This window comes from Leptosomus discolor, chromosome 4 (assembly GCF_034619465.1).
Source record: "Leptosomus discolor isolate bLepDis1 chromosome 4, bLepDis1.hap2, whole genome shotgun sequence".
Taxonomy (NCBI): Eukaryota; Metazoa; Chordata; class Aves; order Leptosomiformes; family Leptosomidae; genus Leptosomus; species Leptosomus discolor.
In genome coordinates, this window is record NC_141394.1 from 9424283 (window position 1) to 9451691 (window position 27409).

At 42.7% G+C, this 27409-nt stretch overlaps 1 protein-coding gene across 1 annotated transcript in view; it reads right to left on the minus strand.

The window, feature by feature from the left end:
- Positions 1–375: 375 nt before the first annotated feature.
- ANK2 (ankyrin 2) overlaps positions 376–27409 on the minus strand; it is a 159998-nt gene continuing 132964 nt past the window's right edge. Inside the window, exons 41-53 of the mRNA XM_086464118.1 lie at positions 25743–25764; positions 17218–22962; positions 15755–15829; positions 13485–13616; positions 12812–12958; positions 11618–11900; positions 10280–10562; positions 7902–7994; positions 7336–7419; positions 5976–6140; positions 4367–4549; positions 2734–2825; positions 376–559 (exon numbers count right to left, since the gene is read on the minus strand). Coding sequence (XP_086320244.1) covers positions 376–559; positions 2734–2825; positions 4367–4549; positions 5976–6140; positions 7336–7419; positions 7902–7994; positions 10280–10562; positions 11618–11900; positions 12812–12958; positions 13485–13616; positions 15755–15829; positions 17218–22962; positions 25743–25764 — 7488 coding nt within the window. The remainder of the gene's footprint in view (positions 560–2733; positions 2826–4366; positions 4550–5975; positions 6141–7335; positions 7420–7901; positions 7995–10279; positions 10563–11617; positions 11901–12811; positions 12959–13484; positions 13617–15754; positions 15830–17217; positions 22963–25742; positions 25765–27409) is intronic.

Consider the following 27409-nt stretch of genomic DNA (forward strand, 5'->3'; position numbering starts at 1 on the left):
TCGAAGAGGCCTGTAGATGTAGTGGGCTTGACAAATGCAACTTCATGAAGCTAGCGCAGAAGCAAAGGGACAGCAAGAAGTGGCGATGCTGACAAATTCCCAGTACAGCACAAAGACGACGATTCGGTGGATAAATCATCCTGAATGAAGGATGCTATCTTTGGTCACAAATTAGCTTACGGGGTAAAAAAATAACAAAAACCCAAAATCAAATACGGGGAAGGGGTAAGAAATGAAATCACTGCGTCTGCATGAGTAGAAATGGCAGTGTCTTCCAGTGATTATGTAGGTAACAACGTCTACACCTAGAGAAGATGAATGCTGCGTTCGGGGTGGGTGGGTGGTTAGGCGGTGGTGTGGAGGGGTGGCAGCTTCTCACTTCGCCTCCTGTTTCCAGTCCTCTTTGCAGAAGTGTCTGAGAAGCTGCTGGAGGTCATGTTGGAGGTCATCCTGTGGTAGTGCTTCTGGTGTGTCTTCCAGCTCTTCTATGTGAACGTGTTTTCCGTACCGATCCTTCATCACAGTCCTCTTCTGCGTGCTGGCTTTACTCAGTGTTGTCCTAAAACAAAAGACATGAAAGAACTGTCTTTAAAAGCCCACAGTTCCTGGAGGTTTTATTTTAAAAAAAAAAAAAAAAAAAAGCTTTTTTTCCACTGCAGTTTTAAGGGATTTTCATTTAAAACAACATGAGAAGAACTGCAGCTGGCAGTTTAAGCCGGCTACTGAGGTCAGGTATTCGTTACACATTCTGAAAAGACCACGCCCCACCGCTTTAATTGTGTTCCATAGTGCGAACGAACAGCAATTAACCTCTATATGCTGACGAAGCATATGGTTTTAGATGCCCAGCAAAACGTGCCGTAACACACAGACATGCAACCTCTGTTGAAATTCACACAAGACCTTCCTTTGTGCTGTATTTAACTTCAACATACAGAGTTGTCATGTACAGCAGTAACTTAAGCTGATTAATTTCTCAAACGCTTACTTTTGAACAAGTCTTACTTCTGACAGCCAGTAAAACTACATGAGTCCTAAACTATTTTGTTAATTATTCCCTTACCTCACTGGACCTGTCTTGCTGTACTTGTCAGAACCTTCAAGGTCATCAAGCCCCTACCAGATCTAGGCAAATCAGTGTAGTTGCCATGGGACAGCTGGGTGTTTCTTGCTTAGCCTTACCCAGAAGCCCATTTTTTGGTCAGTGCCCTTGGGAGTGGCCTGTGAGGAGCCAAGTGCACTTGGAAATTCCTGCGTGCTCAGCCAAGAATAGCTTGATTTTTAGCAGACAGCTGATACTTCTTAATTTGACCTGAATGACCCAGAGGTCCCTCTGTTAGGTGGAGCACTTGGACAAGAATGTGTGCCCTTCATCCAAAAGCAGGTGCAGCAGGTCTGCTGGTTCTTGGAGGGTCCCTGTGACACCATCCCTTGAACTCTGAAACTGGTACGTGTTTTACAGCTTGGTACAAGTGCGGACACGGTTTGGTCAGGATGGCCTTTCGGATGCTAAGGTTAGCTTTACTGCCCCAACAGCCGCTGTCGATTCAACTCGTCTGAAAGAAAAGGTGTGCGAGAGCCACCCAGCCTGTAGCAGCCTTGGCTCACGTGTGTGGTAGGAATGAATACGTTTGCTGTGCTACAGTAGCTGTTTTTTCTTCCAAAATATTTTCCTATATCTGCCCTGCCTCATTCTTCATAAGCCTCAACTGACACGTGTGTGTGTGTGTGTGTTTATAGCTTTCTGTATATCCTCTCATCTATTTTGATAATGTTCAAACTATCAAATGATCACAGAGTCAACTGGTACGAAAAATATTTTTGAGGTAACCTTGATCAATGTCATTAAGGGTAAATGATGCTGCTGTTCTTGTATTGCCTCCTATGCTCGGCGGTGGAACCCCTTTGACCTGGGGCCAGCGAGGATGCAGTTAACTGCCTTCACAGCTGCCTGTGTGGTGTACTGGTTTCCACGTGGGTCTGAACCAGTGCTGACAGCAGACCGATGCTTTGGCCGCTACTGAACAGCACTTACACACCCTCGATACCTCTTTTTTTTTTTTTCTCTCCCCTGCTGGCCCCCTCCATATGTAGGCTGGGGGTGGGCAAGAGATTCGGAGGGCACACAGCCAGGGCAGCTGGCCTGAACTGGCCAGAGGGATGCTCCATACTGGATAGAATCATGGTTAGCCATGAACATAGGGGGTAGTGGAAGAAGCTGGGGGGGGCAGGGGGTTGTATCTTCCAAGGTGATGACTGCTCAGTGTCAGGCTGGGTATCCGTCTACTTGTGTGAGGTCATGAGGGATGGCCTTTACATCGCTCATTTGGTGGTTCTTCCCTCTTTCCTTCACTTAAAGTGTCTTCATTCAACCCATAAGTCTTCTCGCTTTTGCTGTTCCTATTTGCCCCCGTTCCAACATGGGGCAGGAGGGTTGGGATGCAGCTGTGGGGTGCTTGGCTGCTGGTCAGGGTGAACCCACCACACCCCTATTCACAGAGCTGTTGAACGTGGACCCTTCCCTTCCGCCACACGCATCGTACCCCTTCCGCCACGCGCATCGTACCCCTTCCCGTAACAGGATGTTAGTAGTTGTCTGTCTTTAGTACTTTTTCAAAGAAAGCTTTAGATGCTGCCAGTGGCTTCACTTCAGACACTCGCTTTAATTCACTCATTTATTAGGAGTTTGTTAATCCTTTTCTAGTAACAGTTCATTGACATGCCAAGCCAAACCTTTTAATAATTGATCCGTCCTCTGTCATGATTTCTTTCTCTACTAAAGCAGGGAGTTGGACTTTCATTTGGTTACCTGTATAGCTCAAAGCCTCAAATTAAAATATAAAGTTTACATTAAAACAAAACCCAAAAACCTAGGACAAAAGATAATTGCTCTTCATAACTTTGTGTTTTATATTAATGAAGCTGAATGCTGAGGAAATAATGAATAGACAGATGAGAGAAGCATTTGCATACTCTTTGCAGCCTTTCAAATAGTCCTTAAACGTACAGATTGGTTAGTTTCTTGTACAGGACAGTGTCACGTTACTACTAATTGTACTGAAGCACGGCTTGGTGCCTGCTTTTCAACGTTGAAGTAGCCCAACTCAAGGGCTGGCTACCATGCTTGCAGAACTCTTCCTTTGTGTCAGTTTACAACAGCTGCCTCAGTGACCTTTTCCTGTCACAGAAATCGCTCTTGTAGCCGTTCCCACCATCACCTTGAGGTGCCTGTTCTCAGCGCTCGCTGTACACAGGCAGGTACATGTGGAGAGGGTGGGTGATGCTTCTGGGCCTTGACCGTACTGCAACGGGAGCAGCAGGGAATGGAGCCTGGCAAACTCTTCCACAGAATATCTGCTGTTACTAATACTTCATAGAAAATGGAAAAATGGGGGTGGGGGGAAGGCAGCATTTTTATTTTCCTTTTGGCTGGAAAGGTTTCCGCAGGCTACTAGATTTACTAAACTAGAAGCTGCAAGCTGGGGAAAAAAAGAGTGTTATTTCCCAAGCCATTTCTTTGAATCTCCATTTGACAGTTGTTGCTGCTTGTTTTGTTATTGTCAGGAGCGAGGGATCTGGCTGCTGGGCCTATTATCTGTAACAGGAAATTTGGCATCTCAGTCTAACAGCTTAGCGCTTGTTGTCTTCCTGCAAGCTGCAATGCCATTGTGCGGCAGAAAATATCTAGACCAGGACATTGTTGCATCTATGCTTTTACATGATATTTTGTCAAACTAAAAACCCAAACCAAGTACTTACGTTGCATCTAATGACACAAAACTTGTGTCCACGTGAATCTTTAAGAGATGTTTTACACGTGTTATTCAAAGGGACAATAAAGTGGATTAAGAGTAAAGTGCTACCAGTTCCTTATAGAAAAAGCTGTATTAGTTGAGTGTCACTGTTCTATTACTGAAATGTCTAAAAACTGAACAGAAAAAGTCTAAAGCCAGGAAAGGTGCTATTTAGCTTGGTAGCTATTTCTTCCTTTCAAGGACAAGCACATCAGCTTGCCCAGAGAGTAGACCTAATATCAATTATTATCAATTTCTAAAATTAGCTCTGGTGTGTTGTAACATAGGAATAAACTTCAACCACACCCGTGATTTCTGACAGCTTTACTTAAAGCTGCCATGGGTTTTTTTTAGAATCTTAAAAGGTTTCATAGCTAATTCTGTCAAGTTGGCTTCCCATACGTACACTTGATATACTAATCCTTTTATAAGATGGGTGAGTCTAATAACAGAGGTTCTTACTCAGTAGTTGAGTGTGATGCTCCACCAACAAAATCTTCAGCGGAATAGAACCTGCCCCCAGGTATGTTGTGACACTAGTTTTAATATTTATATCTAAAAGGTGTTTTTACCTCTTCAAAGTCCTCTTTGGCTGACGGAAGATCAGTAGCTAAGCTAGCATCCCCCAGGTGTTTCTCCATTCTCTCTCCTTGCACTACAGTGGTCTTGATGACTTTGCTGACCTTCCGGCCTTCCACTGGTTCAGACTGGAATTTGGAGGCACTAGGCAAAACAGCGGGTTCAGAGAGGGTCACCTGTAAGGTTAGAAAGCAGAAGTATACTGGATATAAATTACCTAGTGGATACTAACAAAGCTTTTAGTTTATCATTCTATCCTAATCGTTGCCATACAAGAAATCTCGCCGTGTACGTGTTACTGTACACGTGTACGCTTCATTACCTGCTCCACATCTCCGGAACGAGACACTGTGGGATATGTGCCAGTTCAGACGGCAGCAACAGTCCTGGCTAATTTATTCTGCTGGGAAGCTTAGTGGCGGCAGGGTGAAAACAGCTTCTGGGACCTGAACTAGCCTGAGGGTAGCAGAGATGCTGCTACCCTGCGCCACGCTGCAGCCTGCTGTGCTGGCTTACGTGCTGAGGCCACTGGCGTTACACCAAGTGACAAGTGGACCTCTTGCTGTGAATCCCTGCTGTATTCACACAGGTAGTGCGAACTAGCGGCATCAGTCTGTATCGTAAGATAAGCTTCAGAGAGGGGAAGTTGCATTTGTAAAACCAAGGAACTCTTACAGGAGCAACAGACCAGAATATCAGAATACCATGGGAGAGGGCCAAACACGATTTTACTTGGCAAAATACAAATTTAACGTATGTGGGTTCCCTATGATAAAGAGAAGTTCTGGTATGGTCAGCTAACTTAAAAAAATCACTTTGTTTTCTTGTTACCTTACTCCTAGATAAGTAATTATGATGATTAATTCTGGCGAAAGAATGGCAATTAGCTGCTTTGGGTTTCTAATGACCGCTTGCTAAATGTTGCATTTGGCTGCAGTACTGCTGAGAGCAAGCCATAGTACTAGCTTCTGGCCCTCTGTCACAGCCTTAATTGTGCTGATACAAATGCCTGTAGGGCTCCATGGTGAACTAAGATGGGAAAAGATAAACTGAAAAGCACTTACCTTTGCAGGCTGTTTGTTCTTATGAATTACCTGGCTCTACAAACAGTTTGCATGAAAGTAAGCCTTTTTTTTTTTTTTTTTTTTCCCTAGCCTTTCCAAATCAAAGAACACACGGGCAAGTTGAACCTAAGATAACTGTATAGTTTTAGAAGGATTTAGTTCTAGAAACGTAGAGAACAGCAGATGGTTTCATTACAACGGTTGCTAATTTTCTTCCTGGAGTAAGAGGTATAATAACATGTACAGATTTGCCACTTATATATCATCATACTACAACGCTGCTTTCTTTAGGAATTTGCCACTTCTCGTAAATTGCAGGATCTGTATCTGGACTTATTTTCAGAGAAAACTGTGTGCTCTCTCTGCCCGCCTCCTGCCTTTGCCCTGTCTTTATCCTGAGGCCGTTTCATCTGCAAGAAAACTTGTTTCAAGTATCATTCAGGACTGAATGTTGTTGGCACGAGTAAGATGTAGCTCCTAAGTATGCTGTCAGCGTACTGCTGCTTTGTACCATCGCAAGGAAAGTAGAAGATCTGACCTCTGACTGTTCACTGTTGCTCTTCAGCACGACCCGTTTTACAACTTTGGAATAGCCATCTCCTTCTTCGACAGAGACAGGTTTTTGTGGCATTCCTTGCATTAGGACTTCCTCTTGTTCTGTGCCATCTGGAGAAACATATCGCCGGATGATCTTTCTAGTGACCTGAAGGGATGGAATAGTCCCTTTGTCTTATGTCCCGAAAGAATTAACGATAACGTATTCCTTCTTATTCTCTGTGTAGTATCTTCTACTCAAAGGGCAATTTTTTCTACATGGGAAAACCTACATAGGCAGTTCAGTGTTTTGCTCTTTAAGATGTATACTCACAAGTACCTGTAGTAAAGCTGCGAGCATTCGCCCTGCTTAGGTTACCACACAGCAAAGCTTCCATGATTTACAGGAGGGAACAATGTAGATCTTTGAATGACTCTCTAAAGCAGCAGTTGTTTCTATTATTAGGAAAAGAAATACTTTACAACTGCTAGAAAATGTTTTCAGAGTGGCATTTTCAAAAAGGCTTCTGAAAGTAAGAGGTTAGTGGATTGGCTATCAAACGCTTACAACTAGATTCACAGAAGTACTTAAGACATTGCACTGTAACGCCAATGGTTGTACCCACTGCTGAACTAGTGAGCTAGAATTAACCTACTTAAAAGACTAATCTGGTGCTTAAGCTTTCTAGGCAGTGGCGAGCCAAACAGAGAGGAGTCTGGGAGAAGTACAGGGCTCAAGTCACGATAAATTTCTCAGGAGGATGGGTATGCATCCATCTGTGGATGACCTGGGGCTCTACACTGTCGTATGCCTTCCCAGCTCCTTCTGACAAGGCACGGTTCCTGCTTTTGTCCAAAAGCTTACTTGCTGGGATGCTCAATCAGAGTGGGTCACCTACATGTAAGAGTTGCAAAGGTGGGGGTAGTGCCCTTGCAGGCACGGACCTGCCCAGAGGAACACGGTCATGCTCACTCTTGTACAACGTGCCCAGGAGTATCTGGCTGGGGTTGTTTATTTTAATATGAAATCACACACCTCCCAGAGACATGTGTCCTGGTTTTGGCTGGGACAGAGCTAATTTTTCTTCTTAGTAACTAGAATAGTGCTGTGTTTTGGATTCAGTGTGGGATACAGACATTTCAGAACCTGGTCTGGCACAGGTCTAAGGTGTACGTAGATTGGACTGGCAGACCTAGCTCTCCATTGGCTTCATTTGTACGAGCAAAGATTATCTCAGATAAAACTGCGGCAGTGTGGTTTTCTTGGTTCGTTGGCTCTAAGAAAATTTGGCATGTATGTGGATGTATCTATCCGTCCTTTTCTAGGACAGTGGGAAGGTAGCAAGGGACACGACTGACAATACCTTCTTTACCACTGTGTGGCCATGTTCGTCTGTATACTGCTCTTCTGTGACTGTTTCTGGTGGCATTTCAGGCATACTATCAGCCTGTATGACAAAGAACAAAGTTTTATGAAGCAAGGCCCTCATGCGTGTAACTTATAGTAATTTTAAAATGGGTTAATTGGTTAAAGATTGAAAAAAAAAAAAAGAGAAAAGTTAGAAAAAATCTTGTTCTGCAAGCAAATACTTGGGAAGGCATGCCAAGAAAGGTTATGCTGGTTATGGCACAGCGGACAGGCAAAGGTATGTTAGTTGACAGGCGTATATGGGGCTGAGGTGTCTTTGTCTTCTTCATACAGAGGAATCTTGGGGAATGTGGAGTTGGGTTAGCAGCATTATTATTATTATTATATATTATTTTCCTTTAAGAAAGGGTATTGGAACGGCTTATCCAATGTCCACACATTAGTCTGGAGCATTCCAGCTGGAGGCGCAATACCAGCCGAGCGGTTGTCCCAGCAGCACACCTCAAGGCGTTACCAGGGCCTAGTCAGCACAGGCTCGTGCAGTCGTTCAACACTCGGTACCTGAATAATCACCCGGCGACGAATGACCCTGGTAGTGACCATCTCGTCCTCGTCCGAGCTGGTCTCCAGCCCACCTAACTCCTTGGCTAACTCCTAGTGGGAGATGAAAGCAGCACTCTGTTGTATGTGGTACTAGCAGCACGTACAGATTCTGTCTTGGTTTTTATCTGAAACCATCTTCACTTCTGAAAAGTTTTGCTTTTAGGATTTTGGCCTCTCACCTGACTGTACTCAGTGAGACACGGATGTGGGGTGGGAGGCTACGGCCACTTGACCTTACGTTGGCTGTTTATTGTCATGTTGGAAAAAGGAGGAGGAATCTTTGCGGTACTAATTCTATAGGATGCTCTTGGTGGTCTCAGTGTTCTTAAGCTTGCCAGGGAGAAGCCTGAAATTTGTGGCATGACATCACTGCAGGTGTCCTAGAAGGTAAGAGTAACACCAACTCTGGAATTCGTACATATTGCATATGGTTTCTGTATTTATTACAGAGAAGATGATACGAAAGCCTTTCAATCCTCTGTGGCAGGAAGCACCTGGTGCAGTATATAGGCAGTAGGACTAAAAAAGACAATGTCTCGATAGCCTCGGCATTGGAAAGTTCAAGAAAAATTAGTAACAAGTGTTGGAAGTTCTTTTTTTTTGCTGCATAGCGAAGAATTAAAAATTTAAATGGAGACATCAGAAGGCAAAGAGAAGCTGAACGGTACTATTTGGGAAATAAATAACAGCATGAAAGCATAAAGGGTAAAAGAAATCAGGGGGTACGTGTGTTTCTTTTTGGTGCTGGTGGTTGTTGTTTTACTTTGAGGAAAAGAACTGGAGAGAAAGTAGGACAGGATCTTTGAGAGCAGTCTTTCTTACAGCAGACATCGCATTGGGTCCTGTGGCAGCTAATCTTTCAACATTTGCGTTATGCTATACGCTTTACATTCAACCTCTTTCTGAGATCCTAGAGGCAGAGGTCTGAAACTCTTCCTTCTAGAGGTGGTACATCTGTTGACATGAACAGCTAAGGAGCCTGTTCCTAGGTGAATGTCAAAAGAGGGAAGAATTTCTGCTTAACTAGAGCTGTGCTTCCTCTGCTCTAACGCTACTGATAAAACTAATTTCCTGCCCCATCATTCCTTCTCCTTGTGCTTAGAACAGGCAAAGCAAGCTGTTTATTATTAAACCTTTATCTGCCAAGTAGTTCCTCATAGTTGCTTTCTTTCAGTGCTTCTTGACGCCTTCTCCTCTGCAAACATTGCAGTAAGGTTCCTTTTGTCTTACACAACCAATGACGTAACTTAACGTAGTTTTTGGTTTTGTCTTCCATGTCCTGTCTCAGTTTCTCCTTACTGTCTGTACGCTACATAAACAGCATTCTCAGGTTGTTTTCTTTCCTGGCTTTTTCTTTTTAGAATCCTTAGTACGCAGCAATGTACATTTTGCTGCCCCTTTTCTATCATCTCATTAACTTAACTTTACAGTATTTCTCATGTCATTCTTAGAATCACTGCACAGTTTGGGTTGCCCTGCAGTGAGCAGGGACATCTTTAGCTCGATCAGGTTGCTCTGAGCCCCATTCAACATCTCCTTGAATGTTTGCAGGAGTGAGGTTCTACACCCTCTCTGGGCAGCCCTTGTCAGTGTTTCACCATCCTCATTGTAAAAAATTTCTTCCTTCTATCTAGTCTGAATCTGCTGCCTTTTAGTTTAAAGCCATTAGTCCTTGTTCTGTCACAGAAGGGCCTGCTGAAACGATTGCCCCCTTAAGTACAGGAGAGATACTCTAAGGTCTCCCCGGAGCCTTCTCCTCTCCAGGCTGAACAACCCCAACTCTCTCAGCCTGTCCTCACACGGGAGGTGCTCCAGCCCCCTCAGCATCTTTGTGGCCTCCTCTGGACCTTCTTGAGCAGGTCCATGATTTTTTTTTTGTGCTGGAGCCCCAGAGCTGGACACAGCACTGCAGGTGGGATCTCACCAGATCAGGTGGGAGGATCATCTGCCTTGACCTGCTGGTTGCATTTTTTCAGAAGGTTTTATTATTATTACTTTGTCTTTCAATTGGTCTGGTTTTCAGCTTTCACTTGGACATGGTTAGTTTCTGTGTGTGTTATTTAGACTAAACCTGTTGTATGCAGGATTGAAGTGTAAGGACAATAAAGGTAGCAGAACACTTAGCAGAATTACAGTCTAGGTTTCGCTTCATCTTTGAAATCCTCTATAGAAATGACTATAGGTAGCACTTCCTTATAACTGCAGAGTAACGGAGAAAAGACTCAGTTGCAGATATAGATTATTTAGATAGTGTACATACATTCATCTTGAGGAATGAGCGAGATATAAAACATATACTTCAGTGTCAATTACTGTGAGGTAAAGTTGGTATTTACCTTTTCTAAAGATTCTTCTCTGTAGTCCCTTCCAAGGTCTTGTGTCTGTTCATCAGTTGACTCCACTATCAGTAGATTAGTTCTTGAAGAGAGGTCATCCTGGTGGAGTTGGGGGTCATCAGGCTCTTGGATGATGGGCGAGTCGGCTCTCTGAGCAGATGATGGTGTTTGTGGGGATGGCTTTTCTGTCTCTTTCTTTGCCACAGTGCAGCATGCAGACTGTGTGCTTGGGGCTTTTCCAGTGCCTGGTGCTGTAGTGTGTTTTGTTCCTGGAGCTGTGACACTGAAGTAAAGGTACACGGGATGTTAGTGTTATGCAGTGGTTGGAAATAGCTATAAATAGAAGTGGCTTCTGCTGGACTAGAGTTAGCTTTGTTTGTAATAGCTGCTGCAGTGTTCTATGCTGAAAGTAGTTAGTACGAGAAGCGTGTTGAGAACACAGTGATGCGATTGTTGGAAAGGTGTTTTTACAGCAAGCGAGGGAGTTTTCATTTTGCCCTAGTGTGTCAGGGAGAAGATGTAGAAGGAAGTGGGGTGATTCAAAGTAAGGAAAGGGATAGTGTACGCTGTAGTGCTGTTTGCTAAGAGGGGTGAATGGTTATCAGTTGTATTGTGTTTCAGTTGTCTTTTGTTGAGATTTATTTGTCTGTTACTTCTGGTTTTGTTACTGTCAGTAGATGTTATTGTGATTGCTGTATTTTTTTTGTGTTAGTTACTAAAGTGTTCTCATGTGAGTGCGTGAGCCTAAGTCATACTGTTGATTCTGATTCGCGGTGAATGTTGGAGAAGGTGTGAGTGGTGGGTTGGAGGTTAGCTATTGTGATGGCATGTGTTAAGAATATTTATTTGTATACATATTGTGATAGGAATGACATCTGAATGCAGTGGAAGATTGTCATGATGGAAGAATGGATTTAAGTACTGTTCTGGAAATGCTTATTTTCAGGGGAGAGAGGTAGACTGATTACAAAGAGATATATTGGAATGAGGGAGGGAGGGTCTTCCAGCCAGTGTTTCTGACACTTCCACTGTATGTTTGTTTCGGGTCAGTTGCAACTGATGGTTGTTTTGCATCGAGGGCCATCATGTGGAGGGGAACACTGCTTTGCTAATACGTGAAAACAGGCTGTGCTATTTGTGGTCACTGTGAAAAGCTGCCTTTGTCACCTAATCTTTACAGTGCCCTTTTGTAAGCCACGTCTTACCTCCAGCTGCGAGTGCTGCGGTATGGCTTGCTGTCAGAGAACAGAACCTTAGTGGCTTTGTGTGTCTCAAACAACAATGCAAAATGCTTTTATTGCCCAGATTAAGTTTTTACTCGGACCTGTTCACACTTACAAATATTCATGTTGTGAAGCTGATGGTTTATCTGGCACATCTTGGGATTTCCCTGAGATTTCAGCTTCTACTTGTTCCTTCTGCGCTTGTCTTGAGAGCTGAGCCATTGATAGTTCTGCCTCACTGCGGGGAGTACTCTCAGGAAAAGGAGAATAACTGACAGACACATCTTCCTCGGAGACTATGGGCGGGTGTTCAGTTGGCTCACTGTCTCTAGGCATTCTGTGTTGCTGTTCTTGCTTATGTCTGGAACTGTACAGGTCGTCTTGCAGTGCAGAAAAGCCTTTAAAAAACAGAGAGATGAGAAACGGCATTACAGGTCCTACTAGAATGGCACGAGTCCTTTTCATTCTCCACGTGCAGTTAAAATCCCTGGGTGGCACACGGTACCACACGACCTGTCTGAGTAGCTGAAGGAACACTGGATTACCACCGCTACTGCCAAATAACAAGTCTTGACAGTAACAGGCAAAATAAAATTTGCCCGGACATTTAGCTAGAGGAATTAATCTTGACACCCTCCAAGTATGAAAGGAGACTCAGGACAGGGTTTTTTTTTTCCACCAGATCAGACTTTTTTCCTCCAATGCATTATGTATCTGCTTGTGGAAAAAATAACTACACAAGGACGGACAAAGGCATTCTTACAGGACTGGTGCAAGAAGTAGCTCATTATAAAGACGTAAAACTGGCACTTCCAGAAAAGATAACTTTATTTCACAGAATTTGGAGGTGTTTCTCTAGTTTACAACCATTGCTGTAATCCACAGAACTTTGACATTTCAGAAATAAAACAGCATGATAGCAGAATTACAGTATCCTTGATACTTGATTCCAAAGGTTTTTCCAGAGCATGGAGTAGTTTTCCCAATGCAACCTCCTTAACTTTTCTGAAAGTACTGGTACAGCAAAAAGAAAACCACCCTAACAAACTGGGCATAAGTTTTTGCAGTAGTTTCCGATGACACTCCTTTCTTCACATTATAGAAATCAGCAAAAGCAGAGATTTTCTACCCGGTGACATAGTGACCTGTGTGATGTCACGCTTGCATTCCTCTGTATTATCTGTGCTTTCAAAATGACATTCTAGTGCTTGGCCACAAGAGTTAACAGATTATCCTAGCCAAACATCTCAGAACTGAAGCGAGTGCTTAGATGAGACAACCTGGGCCGTCTGGACCAGCAGACACGTACCTTCGCTGTGGTCCAGTCCGATGGTTTGTTCGATTTCCGCGTACGTGCGAGTGCCGTGGACCTGCATGGAGTCTATGCCGCTGGTCTCCATTAGGTGAACGATATCCATCCGGTTGATTTTTGTAAGACATTGGGTAAGATTTGTATCTGTGGCATTAGAATGACACCACGTAGCTGAGTTAAGAATTTCACATGCTCTCTCCCTTCCGTTTTCCGTAGGAAGGACATATACAGGATACTGACCAATGTAACAGCATAGATAAAATACCGATGTACACAGAAGCATTGCTATGTTGAATGTGAACTTAACGGAAGAGCTGCCTTATGCAAGTTACCGCTCATTTGGGACTTCCCTCTAACAAAATTGTTTAGTAGTTTCCCCAAACGTTTTCCAGTTTAGGAAAAAGAGGCCTCGGTGTTTTTCCACGCTTTCTTTACTGTAGTAAGATGTTCCACCTTGCCCTCAAATGAACAAGATTAAACTATTTTCGCTGAGAATTCTATGACATGCCACATTATACAGGCAAGCTTAAAAACATTTAAGTATGCTCCACGGTCATTCTTTCTATGGCCTAAATTTTACCCACATATTCTTTTTGCGATATTAACACAGATCTGTCACTTCCACTGGCAAACTGGAGATGGTTATACATACTATAGCTGCAAAACGAACCTGTGGCGTGTTTCCCATCCCTTTCCAGCCAGTATTTGAGGAGCGCATGGCTCTGGTCTTGAAGTGAATTAGGATTTTCAATTCGGATCTGGTGAATCTGCTCTTCCGTGAAATCCAGTTCTCTTGCTAGCTCTGAAAAAGAAATCCGTCTCTATAATTTTGGTTTTCCTCACCTTCCATCCATTTCTTTCAGCTGGCAGCAGCAAAGTGCATTACAAGCCTCTGAAACCAAACGCTCTTTGCTTCTATGCAGCTTGTGTTAGAGACAGCGTTAAACAGCAAGTTCGTGACAAAGACAGAAATGCACTGTGCCTAGAAGCGACGGGTCTGTGTGAGCTTTTATTTTTCGCTCACCGTTCCTAGCTCTCAGAGGCACGACACTACTGACAAAATTTAGCAATGAAAAGCGATTGAATAGAGCACAGTTGTGGAACTAGCACGTGAGCAGATGAAAATAATTCTAGCTGCAGAGCACCGTGCTCAGCAAATTCTATCCTCTTAAATGTTGAACATGGATCAAAACCTAGTAAAAGAATTCATTTTAAGTAACGGCACTTTGTAGGGCTAGATTAAAGCATAATACTACTACTCCCCTTAACTTCTTTCATTTAAAGAAAAGTAAACGTCTGTGTATTACAGTTGAAAACCAAAACCTGAAACTGTGAAACTAAGAATAGCTGATGTCTTTCTGGTGTAGCGTAGGCTCAGACTGCAGTCCAGAAAAAAACAATGGCTTCAGAGTCTGTAACATCTTTATCGTACCCAGAACCAGGAGCAGCTTTCTGCCACCACCAAACTCGGAGGCAGCTGTTGAATCAGGTCATCAAATGAGTTAAAGCCGTGGAGGATTTGTGAGATTCCTACTGTTACTCCTGGTCTCCAGATTTCTGCTTCTTTCACAAAGAAGGATTCCTATTCTGTTCCATTGCCATTATCGCTAGAGCGGCACAGACTAGATTTTGGAGGGTGTTACAGTTCAATGGGGTGGAGGGGAAGCCTAGCCCCCAACTCCAGATGACCTTATTTCCAGGCCGGCTTGTAAACTGGTGCAACCACAAACTTCAACACATCTATGGTCACTACACACTGGATTCAAATCCTAGGGAGTCAATTAAGGTTGAACAAAAAGCGACTGCTATTTTATCCTCCAAAGTAACACTTGACACAGCAATCTTCACTATAATCACCATAATACAAAAGAAGAGGAACGTTTATGTACGATGCTATAAAACATGAATGTCTATTTTGATGAGCACTCATTTTTTTTCTTAAGTTTTGTTTTCAGAATTGTCTATCTGTTTATATAAAATTTTCAGCATGTTCCTCATCTGTTACATTGCATAGGTCTGAGTCCTACAGATTTCAAGATGATCCATGTTGGGATGAGTGACGTATGCTCCCAGTCTTCTCTATGGATTGGCACAGAGGACGGAAGAGGTGAGTAACAGAAGGAAAACTATCAGTGATATTTCACATATACTCTGAAGATGCTTATAAAACCAGCACAGAGCACAACCTTCTAATGAAGGAGTTAATGTTTTTTTTCTCTGGTATACAACTCTTCTTTGACTCCTAGAGCCTTGCTTGTTTTCAGGAGTGTGGTACTGCTCTAGGGATAGATACAAAACAAGTGCAGACCCGACTTAACTTTTTTTTTGGCAGCTATTTTTTGCGGCATTGCACAGTCTGACACAGGATGGAGATTTCTGCACAGCTCTCTTTCTTTGTAAACACTTTTGAGCTGATTTTCATCTGCATTACATTCTGTGTTGCTTTCACTCGTCCCCTGTAACATTAACTGTCTCAGATCTATTAAACCCACAACACTAAAGTGATCGTTACAAACAGGTCCCTTTTCATCCCTTTTTCCTCAGCACAGTTCTGGAGGAAAAAAGCTGATGTCATTTATCCCTGTAGTGCCCTTCCGGCTCAGAGGTTCCACGAATGATGTTTATTCCTGTCCTCATTTATCTTCCAGGCAGAGTAGTGGCATTTTGCAAGAAAGAGTAGGGTAACATATGCCAGCTCTTTGTCACCCTCTCGTCCTAGGTCTCCCTCTGGAGATGCCACAGCAAGTGCGGAGGCCTTACCTCTGCACCCAAGTTCTCACCCGATGGGCTATAGGAATCTTAGTAACTAGAGGACAGTAAGCTACTGAAATAGTTCCACAAAATGTCTTTAGATAATCAGGAAATCATCTGAAAGAGACACGAAAAAAGCGAGGAATGCCCCCCTTCCTTTCTCTCTGGAGTAGATAACATGCATTTTACCTGTCCAGCTGAATCCAAGATGATCAGCAATGTGGGCCAGTCTTTCCTCTGTCCTTTCCTGATCATCCTGTTGATCTAAAGGTCAAAGAGAGCCACAAGTTGCCTTTTACGAGTTAAAAACCATTTCCATAGGCGATATAGCCCAAGAAGGGGAAGTGCTTTTTTTCCCCTAACTGCTGTAATCTAAATGTGGGCAAGCTGCTACAACTGGGTAACTAAAGGGAGGAGTGTAAATCCCCAGGTTAAAAGAAACCACTTGATTTTTCAAAAAGCCAAGGCTATCTATATTTTCCCATTGGAAAATCAGGCTTTCCTAAACATGGACTGAAGTGCCTACTGCACCTATTTTGGCCAAGCATTTTATTCTAAAACCTCATTCTAACGTTACATGGAAAACTTCAAGTCAAGAGCCATAATGTTCCATGCCTCGTTAGAAAAAGGTTGAAAAATTCATCTGGACCAGTGCTTCTAATCGCGTTCTTTCTGTTGTAGGGAAAGTTTTGGTCAAAGAGTCCACATAGTGCTTCGTATTACGGTTTGTCTTTGAGATACCGTTAATGTAATGTAAGTGTCTTTGACCCTTTCGACTAGGGAGTGATACAAAATACTTACAATGAAGGCAAGGAAAAATCAAGATGTTTGTTCGCCAGTCTTCATTTAGTTTGGGAACAGTGAGACTCACTGTTCCTCCCACCCCCAAAGCGAATTTGAGGATGGCAGAATTTGAGTTTTGATTTTCCCAGAACGCACGCATGGATTGCAGTATCTCGGATTCAGAAAATGGCTTAGCGTCAATGATGTACGCATGTTTCCTTTTAGCTACCGGATTTCCATTGTGGCTACGTAGTAGTAGTAGTACACAAGCAGGTGAGAGGAAAACCAAACACCAGAAAACTTGTTCTACAGTTACTGGTGAGACAGAATTTTCCTGAGATGCAGATCATCAAAATAAGGAACGTGAAAAACTTAATTGTGTAAAACTTCTGCAGATTTCTTTGCGTAACAACTCTAAAGACAATGAATTTGCCTGTCTCGGTTTCAACCAATGCCCAAACGTTTCACAGTTAGTAAAAAGTAATAGTTAAGAATAGGGCCAGGGAAAGCCAAAAGCCAAACTGTATGTGACCTGAGCCATCGGTTTAGCGGTAAAACAACATGTATTTTTAGAAGCGTGTTTGTTTAGTAAGGTAACGCTTCCCGTGAGTGTTCATGGTTTGCAATCTTGAGATTGTTTCACAGACAAGAAAAATACAGACACGACACAAAAAACCACACAGCTCACAGGGGAAAAAAAAAATACACCACAACGAACCACCAAAAGCTTAAAAGAAAATGCCACGCACATTACACGTGTATACAAACATACATACGCACACACCCCAAAGAAAACAAACAAACAAAAAAACCAAAAAGTTTAATTAATGACATGCGTTGCACAGGGAATCCCAGTCGTTGGCAAATACCTTCGGCATGGTCATGGACATTTTCATCGGGGATACGTTCAATCTGAGTCTCTACAGACTCATCCCAAATGGGTCTGGTGTCAAAGATGTCTTCAGGAACTGACTGCTGAGTCTCACTGGATGGCACATTTTCAATAACTGAAACTTCTAGGGCGCTACTGCTTTCATCATCTGAAACTAATTCTTGGTCTCTCTCTGACTGCGTGAGTCTTTCCACTAATTTAGAAGCTTCATCACTAATTTCTTCAAAGAATTCTATGGAGTTTTTGTAAAGGTCAAAAAAATGTTCCTTACTTTCTTTGGTGGGACTAAAAGCACTGCGGGAGGCTGTAGTGCTTCTGCTTTTGACTGGCAACCGCGATGAAAATACCTTGGGTCTTGCTGTTGTTGCCTCATCTGAGTCTAGCTCAAGCTTCATCTCTCTCTCCCTCTCCCTGGTCTCTGCTTCTGCCTCGGCATAACTCCTAGCTTTTATTGAACGTTTAGTCTTTGGGTCCATGGGAATACTTGCATCAGATTCAGATTTACTGCGGTTATCTTGTTTCATAGGTAGTTTACTTGTCGTGTCAAGAGCTTTGGGTGACTCCAGCGTGCGGACAGATGCGTCTGTGTATGTATACTGTTCAGCTTTTTGGAAAGCTGCTTTGACAGGAATTTTAGACTTTGGTTTCGCTTGGTCATCTTTTCCTTCGCACTGCAAACCATCTAGGAAGCCGTCTGCGGGAAGGCCCTCGTCTTCCGATTGTTGCAAGGATTGCAATGCAGCAGCAACTGTTCTTACAGGAATTTTGGATTTGCTTTCACAAGAAGGCACTCTCTCCATTAGAGCAGTAGGGATTTCAATCACAGATCTCTGTTCCTCCGGAGAAGAGTCCGGGGACTCGTCGCCCTGTTCAGAACAAACTAACCTAGTGACTTTGGAAAAATCTAATTCATCTTCCTCTACGGACTCCTCAGGAGAGGTAGGGCAAGGCACCTGACTGCTATCAACTGTGTCATTCTCCATTCTGGAGAGGGGCTCAGCTTCAGAGGCAGCAGTTTCTTTCTTTGGTGATTTTGAAGAAGCTGATATACCCATTTTAATTGGAATTCTGGATTTAAGATCTGCTTTTGCGGTGCCTACGCCGACACCTTCACCCGTCATTTCTTCTGATTTATCACTAGACTCAGATGCTGGGGGTGAATATTTTAACTTATCTTTTTCTTGTATATCCGAGTCCTCTGCTTCTGAAGGTGAAAATGGACCTGGTGAGCTCTTCATCTTAGAAGATTCCACCTCTGCTGCTTCTTTCACTTCTTCAGATAAAGAGACTTCTTCCTGAGGCTGCTGCCCCATTTGGAAGAAGTGAAAGCTTTCATCCGGATAGTTCCTTTTGGTCATGTCGATGGCTCCACTTCTAGTCATTTCAAACAACTTTCCTTCCTGAAAAAGAAAAGGATTTTGTTCGCTAAGCGGCGTCCCTTCTTCGGTGGGTGTTCTGGCCGGTGTTGTATCGGGTGTTGTGCCTTGCGATCGCCTGTCTACCATCAACCCAAATATCTTTTGTTCCTCTTCTTTCACCCGAGCTTCAAAAGCTTCATCGTCTTCACGTATTTCACTCCACATGTCAGAATCCACATCAGTTTTAGTGATGACAACTTGACCCATCAATTTCTCTGTTTCATCTCTTAGATCCTCCAGGGCAGATTCAGCTACTTTCGTGGAATCTGATGCTGATGACCCTTGTGACATATCCTGAAATGCACCCTCTGGTTTTGGCTCTATTTCCATATATACTTCCTCTGAGGAGTGATATTCACTACCTGCATCTCTGCTAAGTAAAGCCTCACTGGTCTGCTCTTGTCCTTCTTCAACAGAATAGGTTTCCCTAGATAGCAGACTTTTACCAGATCCTACTTTCCTTTCACAGTCAGTAAAGAAATGCTCAGAAGAGACATTTTCGTAAGGGCTTACTATATAAGGAGTGCTGCTTTCGGCAGCGTCTGCTACATGACTTTCAAGTTCCACCGTTTCAGTGGCAAAGGATGAATACTCTGCCAAGGGGTCCTCGGCAGGAATTTCTCTTCGAGATGTTTCAAAATCTGTATCTGCTTCTCCCAAAGCAGAATGGCCAGCGGTATCGTCTTCAGCTAGTTTGCCCTCTTGTGGTACAGAGGTAGCGTGTCCACAAGAACTACCCTCTACTTTCTCCGACACGGCTCCTGTAGAAATGAGATCTGTGTGTGTTAACAATGCCGCGGTTTTGACATCTTTTTCGGTAGTACCATGTTGCTGTAATGTCAGTGAAGACTCAACGTGGCCTTCTTTTCGAGAACCATCACATGTGGAATGACACTGAGCGCCCCCAGACCGTGTGACTGGGCCGTCAGGACTAACCATCTCACAGTCGCCCGGACCGCCGCATTTTGATTCGTCGGTTTCTGCCGATATGCAACCATCAGAATGACAAGTGCCCGAGCCTGTTGTGGAAGCCTTACAGCTGCTCCCAAGGGCAAGTGGTTCCTCTTTGTCACCTTCTGTTGGCTTCTCCTGTTCTGCTTGCACTGCACCTATCGTGATAGAACATTGTTTCGAATCGATGGGTTGAAAACCTGCTTCGTCGGGGCTAGAACTGGAGTCGATACTGGATGGTAACGGTGAGGGTGGCTGCACTCGGATCACAGGCTCCATTAAGAGGCCTGAGTCGGCTTCTTTTTTGAGCTGAGTCAATTCCGGCTCGCTTTCTGAAGAGGAAGAACCTTTTCTAGATTCGGCTGCAGACATCGCCACTGTAGGTATACCTTTTTCTTCTGCAGCTGTGGCCTGTGGTTCTTCAGCTTCACATGCACCTTCTGAATCAGCCACTACAGAAGCTTCATCTTGCTTACCATCCTTTTTGTAATCTCTCTTCTGTTTTGCTTCTTGTTCTAATTCATCAAACATTTTGATTTTGGTCACCATTTTAAACATCTCCTCTTCAGGGGTGAATCTCTTCTTTGGTTCGCTTTCTGAATCATCCTCTGGTTCTTCGCTGACTTCAGGGATCGCAGCTGACTTTGGTATGTTCGACAGTGCCTGCGAGTCTGCTGTTTTAGGTGTGATTTCATAGCTAATTTCTTCAGAACTAGGAGTTTCAGGCGAAAGAGGACTTTTCCCTGAACTCTCCATGAGGGATGTTTGTTCTAGACTGTCGTCATCAGCACTTCCCTCAGGGTCACGGAGAATCCTGGAACGCACCGATGCCAGCTCTGGGCAGGGGTCTCCTTTGCTAAGGACAGACTGAAGAGGACCCTGCCCCAAAATACCAGCCTTCACTGTTTGCTCTACAGGGCTACTTTCAAGGGAATCACGGCAGGGAGACTCTTTCATAGGACTGGGCTCCAAAGAGTCAGGCGTTTTGTGTGATGAGTTATCTTCTAGCACTGGGCTGGCTTCCAGGGAGTCTTTATGACTTATCGCCACAGAGTCATCTGCAACTGGGCTAAAGCTTTCACTATCATGGCTAGCAAGTGAAAGTTCCAATTTCTGGGGGCTTCTAACCACAACACGGCGTTCACAGGTTATATCTTTTTCTTTCTCTAAAGCAGTGTCATGTGTTTCAGAAGTTAACTGTGCAGTGGTTGTGGATTCTTTATCCCTGCTAATATCTTTCATAATGGAAGCTGAGCTACTTTCTTTAAGTTTATCAGCCTCTTCTTCAGAGGCTGTAGGTACAAGCTCTTCTGATACATGGTCAGAATGAGACTTACTAGTCTCAGTAACAGCATCTAGCTCTCTTTGAGTAATACCTTTTTCATCTTCCTTTGGAGAGAGTTCCTTCGGAGAACATGTTTCTGCTGCTGTCTGTGCTTTAGCTGCTCCTTTAGCTTCTTCAATTTGCTCATCGGTTTTCTTTGGCGAGAAGGAAAGGCTTTCAGGGCTTGTTTCTGGAGTCTCTGCCAGACCCTCATGCTTATAACTTTCCTCAGAGCTGATCTGAGGGGTTCCGTCAAGCAGACTACCTGGAGAATCGGCCACACCTTCATGCTTGAGGCTCTCTGAGCTCCCATCAAAAGCGGCACTTTGCAGAGAAAGAGCAGGAAGGAATCCATCTTTCACGTACTCTGTGGGAAAAGCAACGCTGAAAGGACTGGTCAGTACTTGCTCCAAGTTAAGCTCTCCCTCCTCTGTCACTGAAAGGTGTCGGAACTGTTGGTATTTGTCATTATCCTCCAGTTCTTCTTTAATGACATCAGAGAAGTCTGTTGAGGTTTTCCTGTCGGGGCTGATCTGGAAGTCGGTATCTCCTTGGTCATCACAAGTCCTGCCCTTCACAGCTGCCGTATCTTTGGCACTTTCATCATCAAACACTGGAGGGAGAGGTTCAGCTGGTTTTTTGCTCTGCGCTTTTACCTGCTCTTTACCCACAGCTTTCTTGGTAATTTCAACAGTAGAAATATGCAGTTTTCCTTTTTTTGATTGTGGCTCTTTCTCCGCTTTTAATATCGTGCTCGGTTTGTCTTTCTGTTTATCCGTCTTGTGGCTTGATACTCGTCTTGTTTCGCTTTGTGAAGAAATTGTTTTTCTCCGTGTTGTTTCCTTCTCGGGCACCTGCTGCTTCTGTTTGACGGACTTGTGCTCAAACAGTCCAGATACATTCTTGGAGGGGTCTTGACCTGACTGGAAGGCTTTCATCAGCTCACGAACTGACATGGTCTCTTCAAGTCTTTCCGTCTTAGAAGACGGTGAAACAGGCGGTTGCACTTTGTGCCCCACCGGCTTTTTGACTTGCGCTGGTCTTTTAGAAGCCTTTTCAGCAGTGCCCTCTCTGGTTTGAATTCTGACAGGTAGTTTCGACCGTATTTTCTGCTCATCTTCCACTCGTTTCTGAAGAGCTTTAACTTTATCTTTTATTGAGCCAATAGGAGTTTCCTCGATAACAGGGGACACAGCTTTAGCCTCAGGGGCACTCGTCGGTGTTAAGCCAGGTTCCTCACCTACTGACTCGTCTGAAGCGAGCTTCGTTCGTCCCGATTGTTCCTCGCTGCTGTGCACCTTGCCTTCCTTTTGCTTTTGCTTGTCTCTTAATTTTGTCCTAACCGGCTTTTTAATGTCTAAGGCTGGCTTGTGTTGCTCCTGCGGACTTTGTGCCTCAGTGGTCGGAGACTCTTGTCCTCCTTTTTCAGAATCCCTGCTTATCACTACAGCTTCAAATCTCTCTTCTACTAAGTCTTCCTGTAAGGCTTGTGGCTGTACCTCGTGAAGAGAAACGTATGTTTTTAAATCCTCTGTAAGGTAGTCTACCATTCCTGTCATGTCTGGCTTCTCCGTTTTTGTTGTCCCTTTGTCCACCCTGACTTCTACGCAGGTAGGTTCAGTGACTTCTAAAGGAGCATTCCTTCTGGCCTCTTCAATTTCTTCATCACTGACAATGACCCATTCTTCTTCTACAAGTTCTTGTTTGGAAAGAGACTTCTGCAAAACATGTTCTTCGCTGGTATAAGATCCACCTCTCAGAATTTCATTTACTTTTTCTAAGTCTTCTTTCACTCTCTCAACTATTTCAAAAGGCTCTCCTGGCTCTTCTTCAGCGGGTTTTCCAAGATCTTTCACTTTAATGGAGCCTGATTTATCAGAGGGGTCAGTTGTCAAGATGGCAGTCATTTTGATCAGATCTTGTTTCATCTCAGAAACTTCAGACAACAGGTCTGGACTGGCTAGTACAGGGACTTCATTAACCAGATGGCTTTTCAGGATAGATGTTTCTGTCGATTCTGTCTCGTCATCTTTGATGCGAATGAAAAACATTGAAAGTAAAATGGAAATCAAAAATAGAGATTGGAAAATGTAATCAGGACTGAAAATGACAGTCTTTGGTTGCAGTGGTGGGAAGGTCAACAAAATGGGCCGGGAATGGTGGATCCACAAGATCTGAGGGTACAAGAGCAAAGCAAAGCTAACAGGGCAGGGGAAAAAAAACAAAACAAAACCACAACTGAAAAGGAAAATGGCAGGAAATAACTTGCTTAACTGTGTCAATATAGCACAACCACACGTACATTATCAAAGCTGTAATAAACCAAACTGGGACATCACTAAAAAAAAACCAAAACAACAACAACAGAATTTAAAACTAAAAACAGAAGAAACACAGTGAAGTTACACAAAGATAGGCATCTCAAGATTGTTCAGATGTTACAGATCAATGTTCAAATAAAAATAAACAAGAAAAAAGGGGGAAAGCATTAGAACTGATTGAAAGTCGATTTCCTCTAAGAGAAAGCCAGTGTTAGCAAACTGTCAGAATAACGTTGCGTTAACATTTTTTTTCTTAATGACCAAAATAAAAAGTTAAAAGTAATTCTGCAGTAATCTAAAATAGGATCAAATAGGTAGAAATCTGAATCAGCTGCAAACCGGCATTTCATCTAAGGGGATTTCACACCTAAACAATGAAACAAACATTCTTTTGTTTTAAGAGGCATGGTCCTTTCCTTGGAACATCCTCATTGACAACTAATGAATTGACTGAGGAAAGAGAGGACAGAGAAGGAAAGGAGAGATAATAAAAAACTGTGAATCAACTTAGAAGTGATTTCAAAGTTTTAAAAAATGTAATGTATGGCAACCAAAAATCAGAGACAGTCACACTAGACACATACATACAATTCATGTAAGGCAAGTTATTTCCATGCAAAGCAAAGGTGTTGCAAATGCTGCTGCGTATGTAGCTTCCAGTTAAAAAACAATAGCTCTAAAAATTAATCATACAAATTAAAGGTACATGAAAATTTTGTTAAACATACTGTGGTGAAATATTTGTCTCATTTGTGCAATCAATAGACAGTAAGCTGGAAGTAGAAGTCCTACTTCTTACTGAACGGCACAACTACTGGGCCAAAAAAAAATCAGTCACTTATAGATTGCCTCACTGCAATTAGAAGTTATTTCAACTGAAGACGACCATTAGCAGAAGTATAAGGGAACTGGGCTAACTGCCTGAAAAGAAGTTGCTTGCTTGTAATTCTGTTTTCCAGCAATTTGGATATCCTGATGTGAGCCATCTCAGTGGTCTTTAAGCAGGCACTTGTTGGTCTCTTCCGTGTTTGTTAATTACACTTCTAAGGATTCCTGGGAACAGTTTCTCTCTCTCACTGTCCTGCTTGCAGCTGCTCTACCTAATTCTCAAACTAGTTCTCCATCAAGCCAAAGGAAGAAGTGGCAAAACTAAATCGCTACCTGACTGGTATTTTCATTCATCCAGTATGAGTCACCAAAAACTCTGGCTGTGTGCTGTGTTGCATTTAGGAGTCTGTGACAGCTGCAACTGAGCAACCTCACCAAACCTGCATCCCGCCACCTTCCTTAGGGTGGGCATACCACACTGAGTCAATCAGCGTGGCAAGGGGAGGGCTATTCAAGCCCTCTTTCACCTGTACATTCTACTGTTCTGTTGAATCCACCGCCCATTTCCCATGCCCAAGATGAGTCATGGCACAGCCGAAATTCCACTCTGCTGGCTATACTATGGCGTGTCTTTTCCACCTTGATGAAATTAGTCATCCTGGTGCAAATAATAATGAATTAGAGCAAAAATCTGGTACTAATAATGTTGTTAATCATGGTGAATGCCATTTCCCACCATGTTATTAGCTATTTTGTCAGCCTGATGTCTTTTTATTCTCTAGGTGAAGCATTTCTGCTTCAGACAAAGGAGGTTATAGGGGAACGATCATCCATTTGATCTTCAGGATCATGGTGCTGTTGTCTTTCCAATTTAAACATGTACACAGCACATTGATAATAACTAACCCTTAAAGGCAAGGCGTTGCACTTTAAACTGGAAACAAGACAGAAGTCATTATGTGCCTAAAACAATCTAAGAAACCACTGCGTCTGAAAACAGGATACTCTTCAGACCGAACATGTATTTGTTTGATTTGCACCTTCAATAATGGAGATCTTTGGCATTGTGAACCACTCACCCTCAGGTTCTAATAATAATGGCCTGATTCTGTACACACAAAGGGTATATATGCTGCACCAAGCGTAGCAGTCGTATTTCCAGTCATATTTCACCACAGTAAGTGGGGGGGGGCGCGCACAGGGAGAAGGGTTAAACAGCCTGATTACTTTGGACAGTATCACTTTTTTGCACAGTTGTATTTAATGAAATATATTGGAGTATTATTTATCTTTTCATTAAAAGTGATACTGTCATTTATCTCTAATATGAGGCAACAAATGGTCAAAATAAAAAAATGGAGGGATGAGCATTCATACAAGCAAAATAGCAATAGCGGGATCACTAGGGATGTCAAAGGAAAGTAAATGCTTAGATGAACTGTTTTAAACTGTATTACTTGTTAATTTGTACATTAAAATGTATTTAATTGGATAGCTGCTTTGTTATTTAGTTGTTTTCTATTACAGTTTTAAAGTATTGATGTTATTAGCAATAGCAGTTAAAGCTTAGCTCTCTTTCATGCTTATCTTTATTCTTAATCATCTTTCATACAAACTGCATTATAACATCTAAAGAAAAAAAAAAAAAAGAAAATCTTACTTTTTTCTGAAGTCATATCAACCTGGAAGAGAAAAAAGGGGGAAATTTAAAAGTTCAAATATAATCAATATATAGAAATTCACTAGTGAAGTAGTACAGGATGAGTCAAATCCACTAGCTGTATGGACTTAGATGGAACCAAGAAAGTATTTAAAATAATGGTAAAAGCACAGCTCCATTTATTTAGTGCTTCTAATAGCAGAAAAATGGTTACTTTGCTATAGTTATGGCCAATAGTAGATGCAAAATGTTGCAATGTATTTTTCTTTAAATGCGACCAGCAGTATAAAGGACCCAGACTTTTGTATTACTGGCTATGTTGTTGCAATGTTCTTAATTGATTCCTTTCCACTTAAGGCAAACAAGTCCAGCATGGTCATCTGAAGGCGTATGTCCCACCCGGAAGGCAACTAGCGTGCTTTAGGCCTTGTTTCACTGTGCGTATTCATTCTGGGCCCAGGGTTTGCATTTTTGCCTCTGTACTGTGCGATGATGAAAAGCACATGCAGCAGAAATGACTGCAGCCTTGCTCCTGCCTCCCTCAGGCAAGAACTAGGCCTTGATGCCCCTAATAGCTGCTGCTACCTCTACATGGAAGTAGTGATGGCCCTCAGCGGCCATCTTTTTGATTTTTCGGTGTGTCTTTGGGTATAGATTGAAAAAGCCATACAATTCTTCTGTTACTCAAAAGAAAACATAGCCCTTGCCAAAAAAAAAAAAAAAAAAAAAAAAAAAAATTAAAAAAATGCAATGTCAGCCTATGAAAATTCATGCAGCACATTTTTGAAGCTGCCTCATAGTTTGACTTTTTTTCAGTTCTGCTAGCACAATCATTTGTCCACACAAGCAAAAAAAAAAAAAAAAGATCTTTGTCGTGTAAAGCTGGATATAGAATCACAGAATGGTTTGGGTTGAAAGGGACCTCAAAGGTCATCTAGTTCCAACCCCCCTGCCAAAGTTCAAAGTAGCGCTAAACATTTCACTTCCTATACAAACTTGTGGTGCTAGGATGGCTGTGAGGAATGAAAATCAGCTGTGCAGTACTGTTGATACAATATACTGTGTATGTTAAAGGCCCCAACATAGTTTTTTAGTGAGTATTGAAAAGGTTTTACATGTTTATAAAGATAAATGCAATATATTGTCTCAGTTAAGATGTTACCAATTCTTGCTTCTCCATAAATTGAAAATGAATACAAGTTAATCACTGGCAGCACTTACGTGTTCATACACGCCCTGCCATCATTTAGGCTCATGTTATAAAACTTCCCACTTAGCAGAGTGTATTACGGATCCATAAGAGTATGAATTCCTCTGATGCACAGATTGCCCTGTGTGGTAATCTAGGATCCCTGGGATACTTTAATTCCCCTTATTTTAAGTTCCTCCAAATCAGTCTGGAATTATGTCAGCACATGAATTAATATTCTTAAGATAAAAATGAATAAAGTAAACAAACAAGTAATTAAAATTTAGCCTGGTAAGAAATGTTACCTTCTGAACAAATGTAGCTTTAAAACTTTGGCCATGTGTTCACGTGACAGCACCTGTATTTCAGCACTGAAATAGGAGTGGTAAATATTTCTGTGATGATGCTAGGAAACTACAATCCTTGCAGCAAAACTTCTGAACTCCATTTAGGAAACTGCAATCCTTGCAGCAAAACT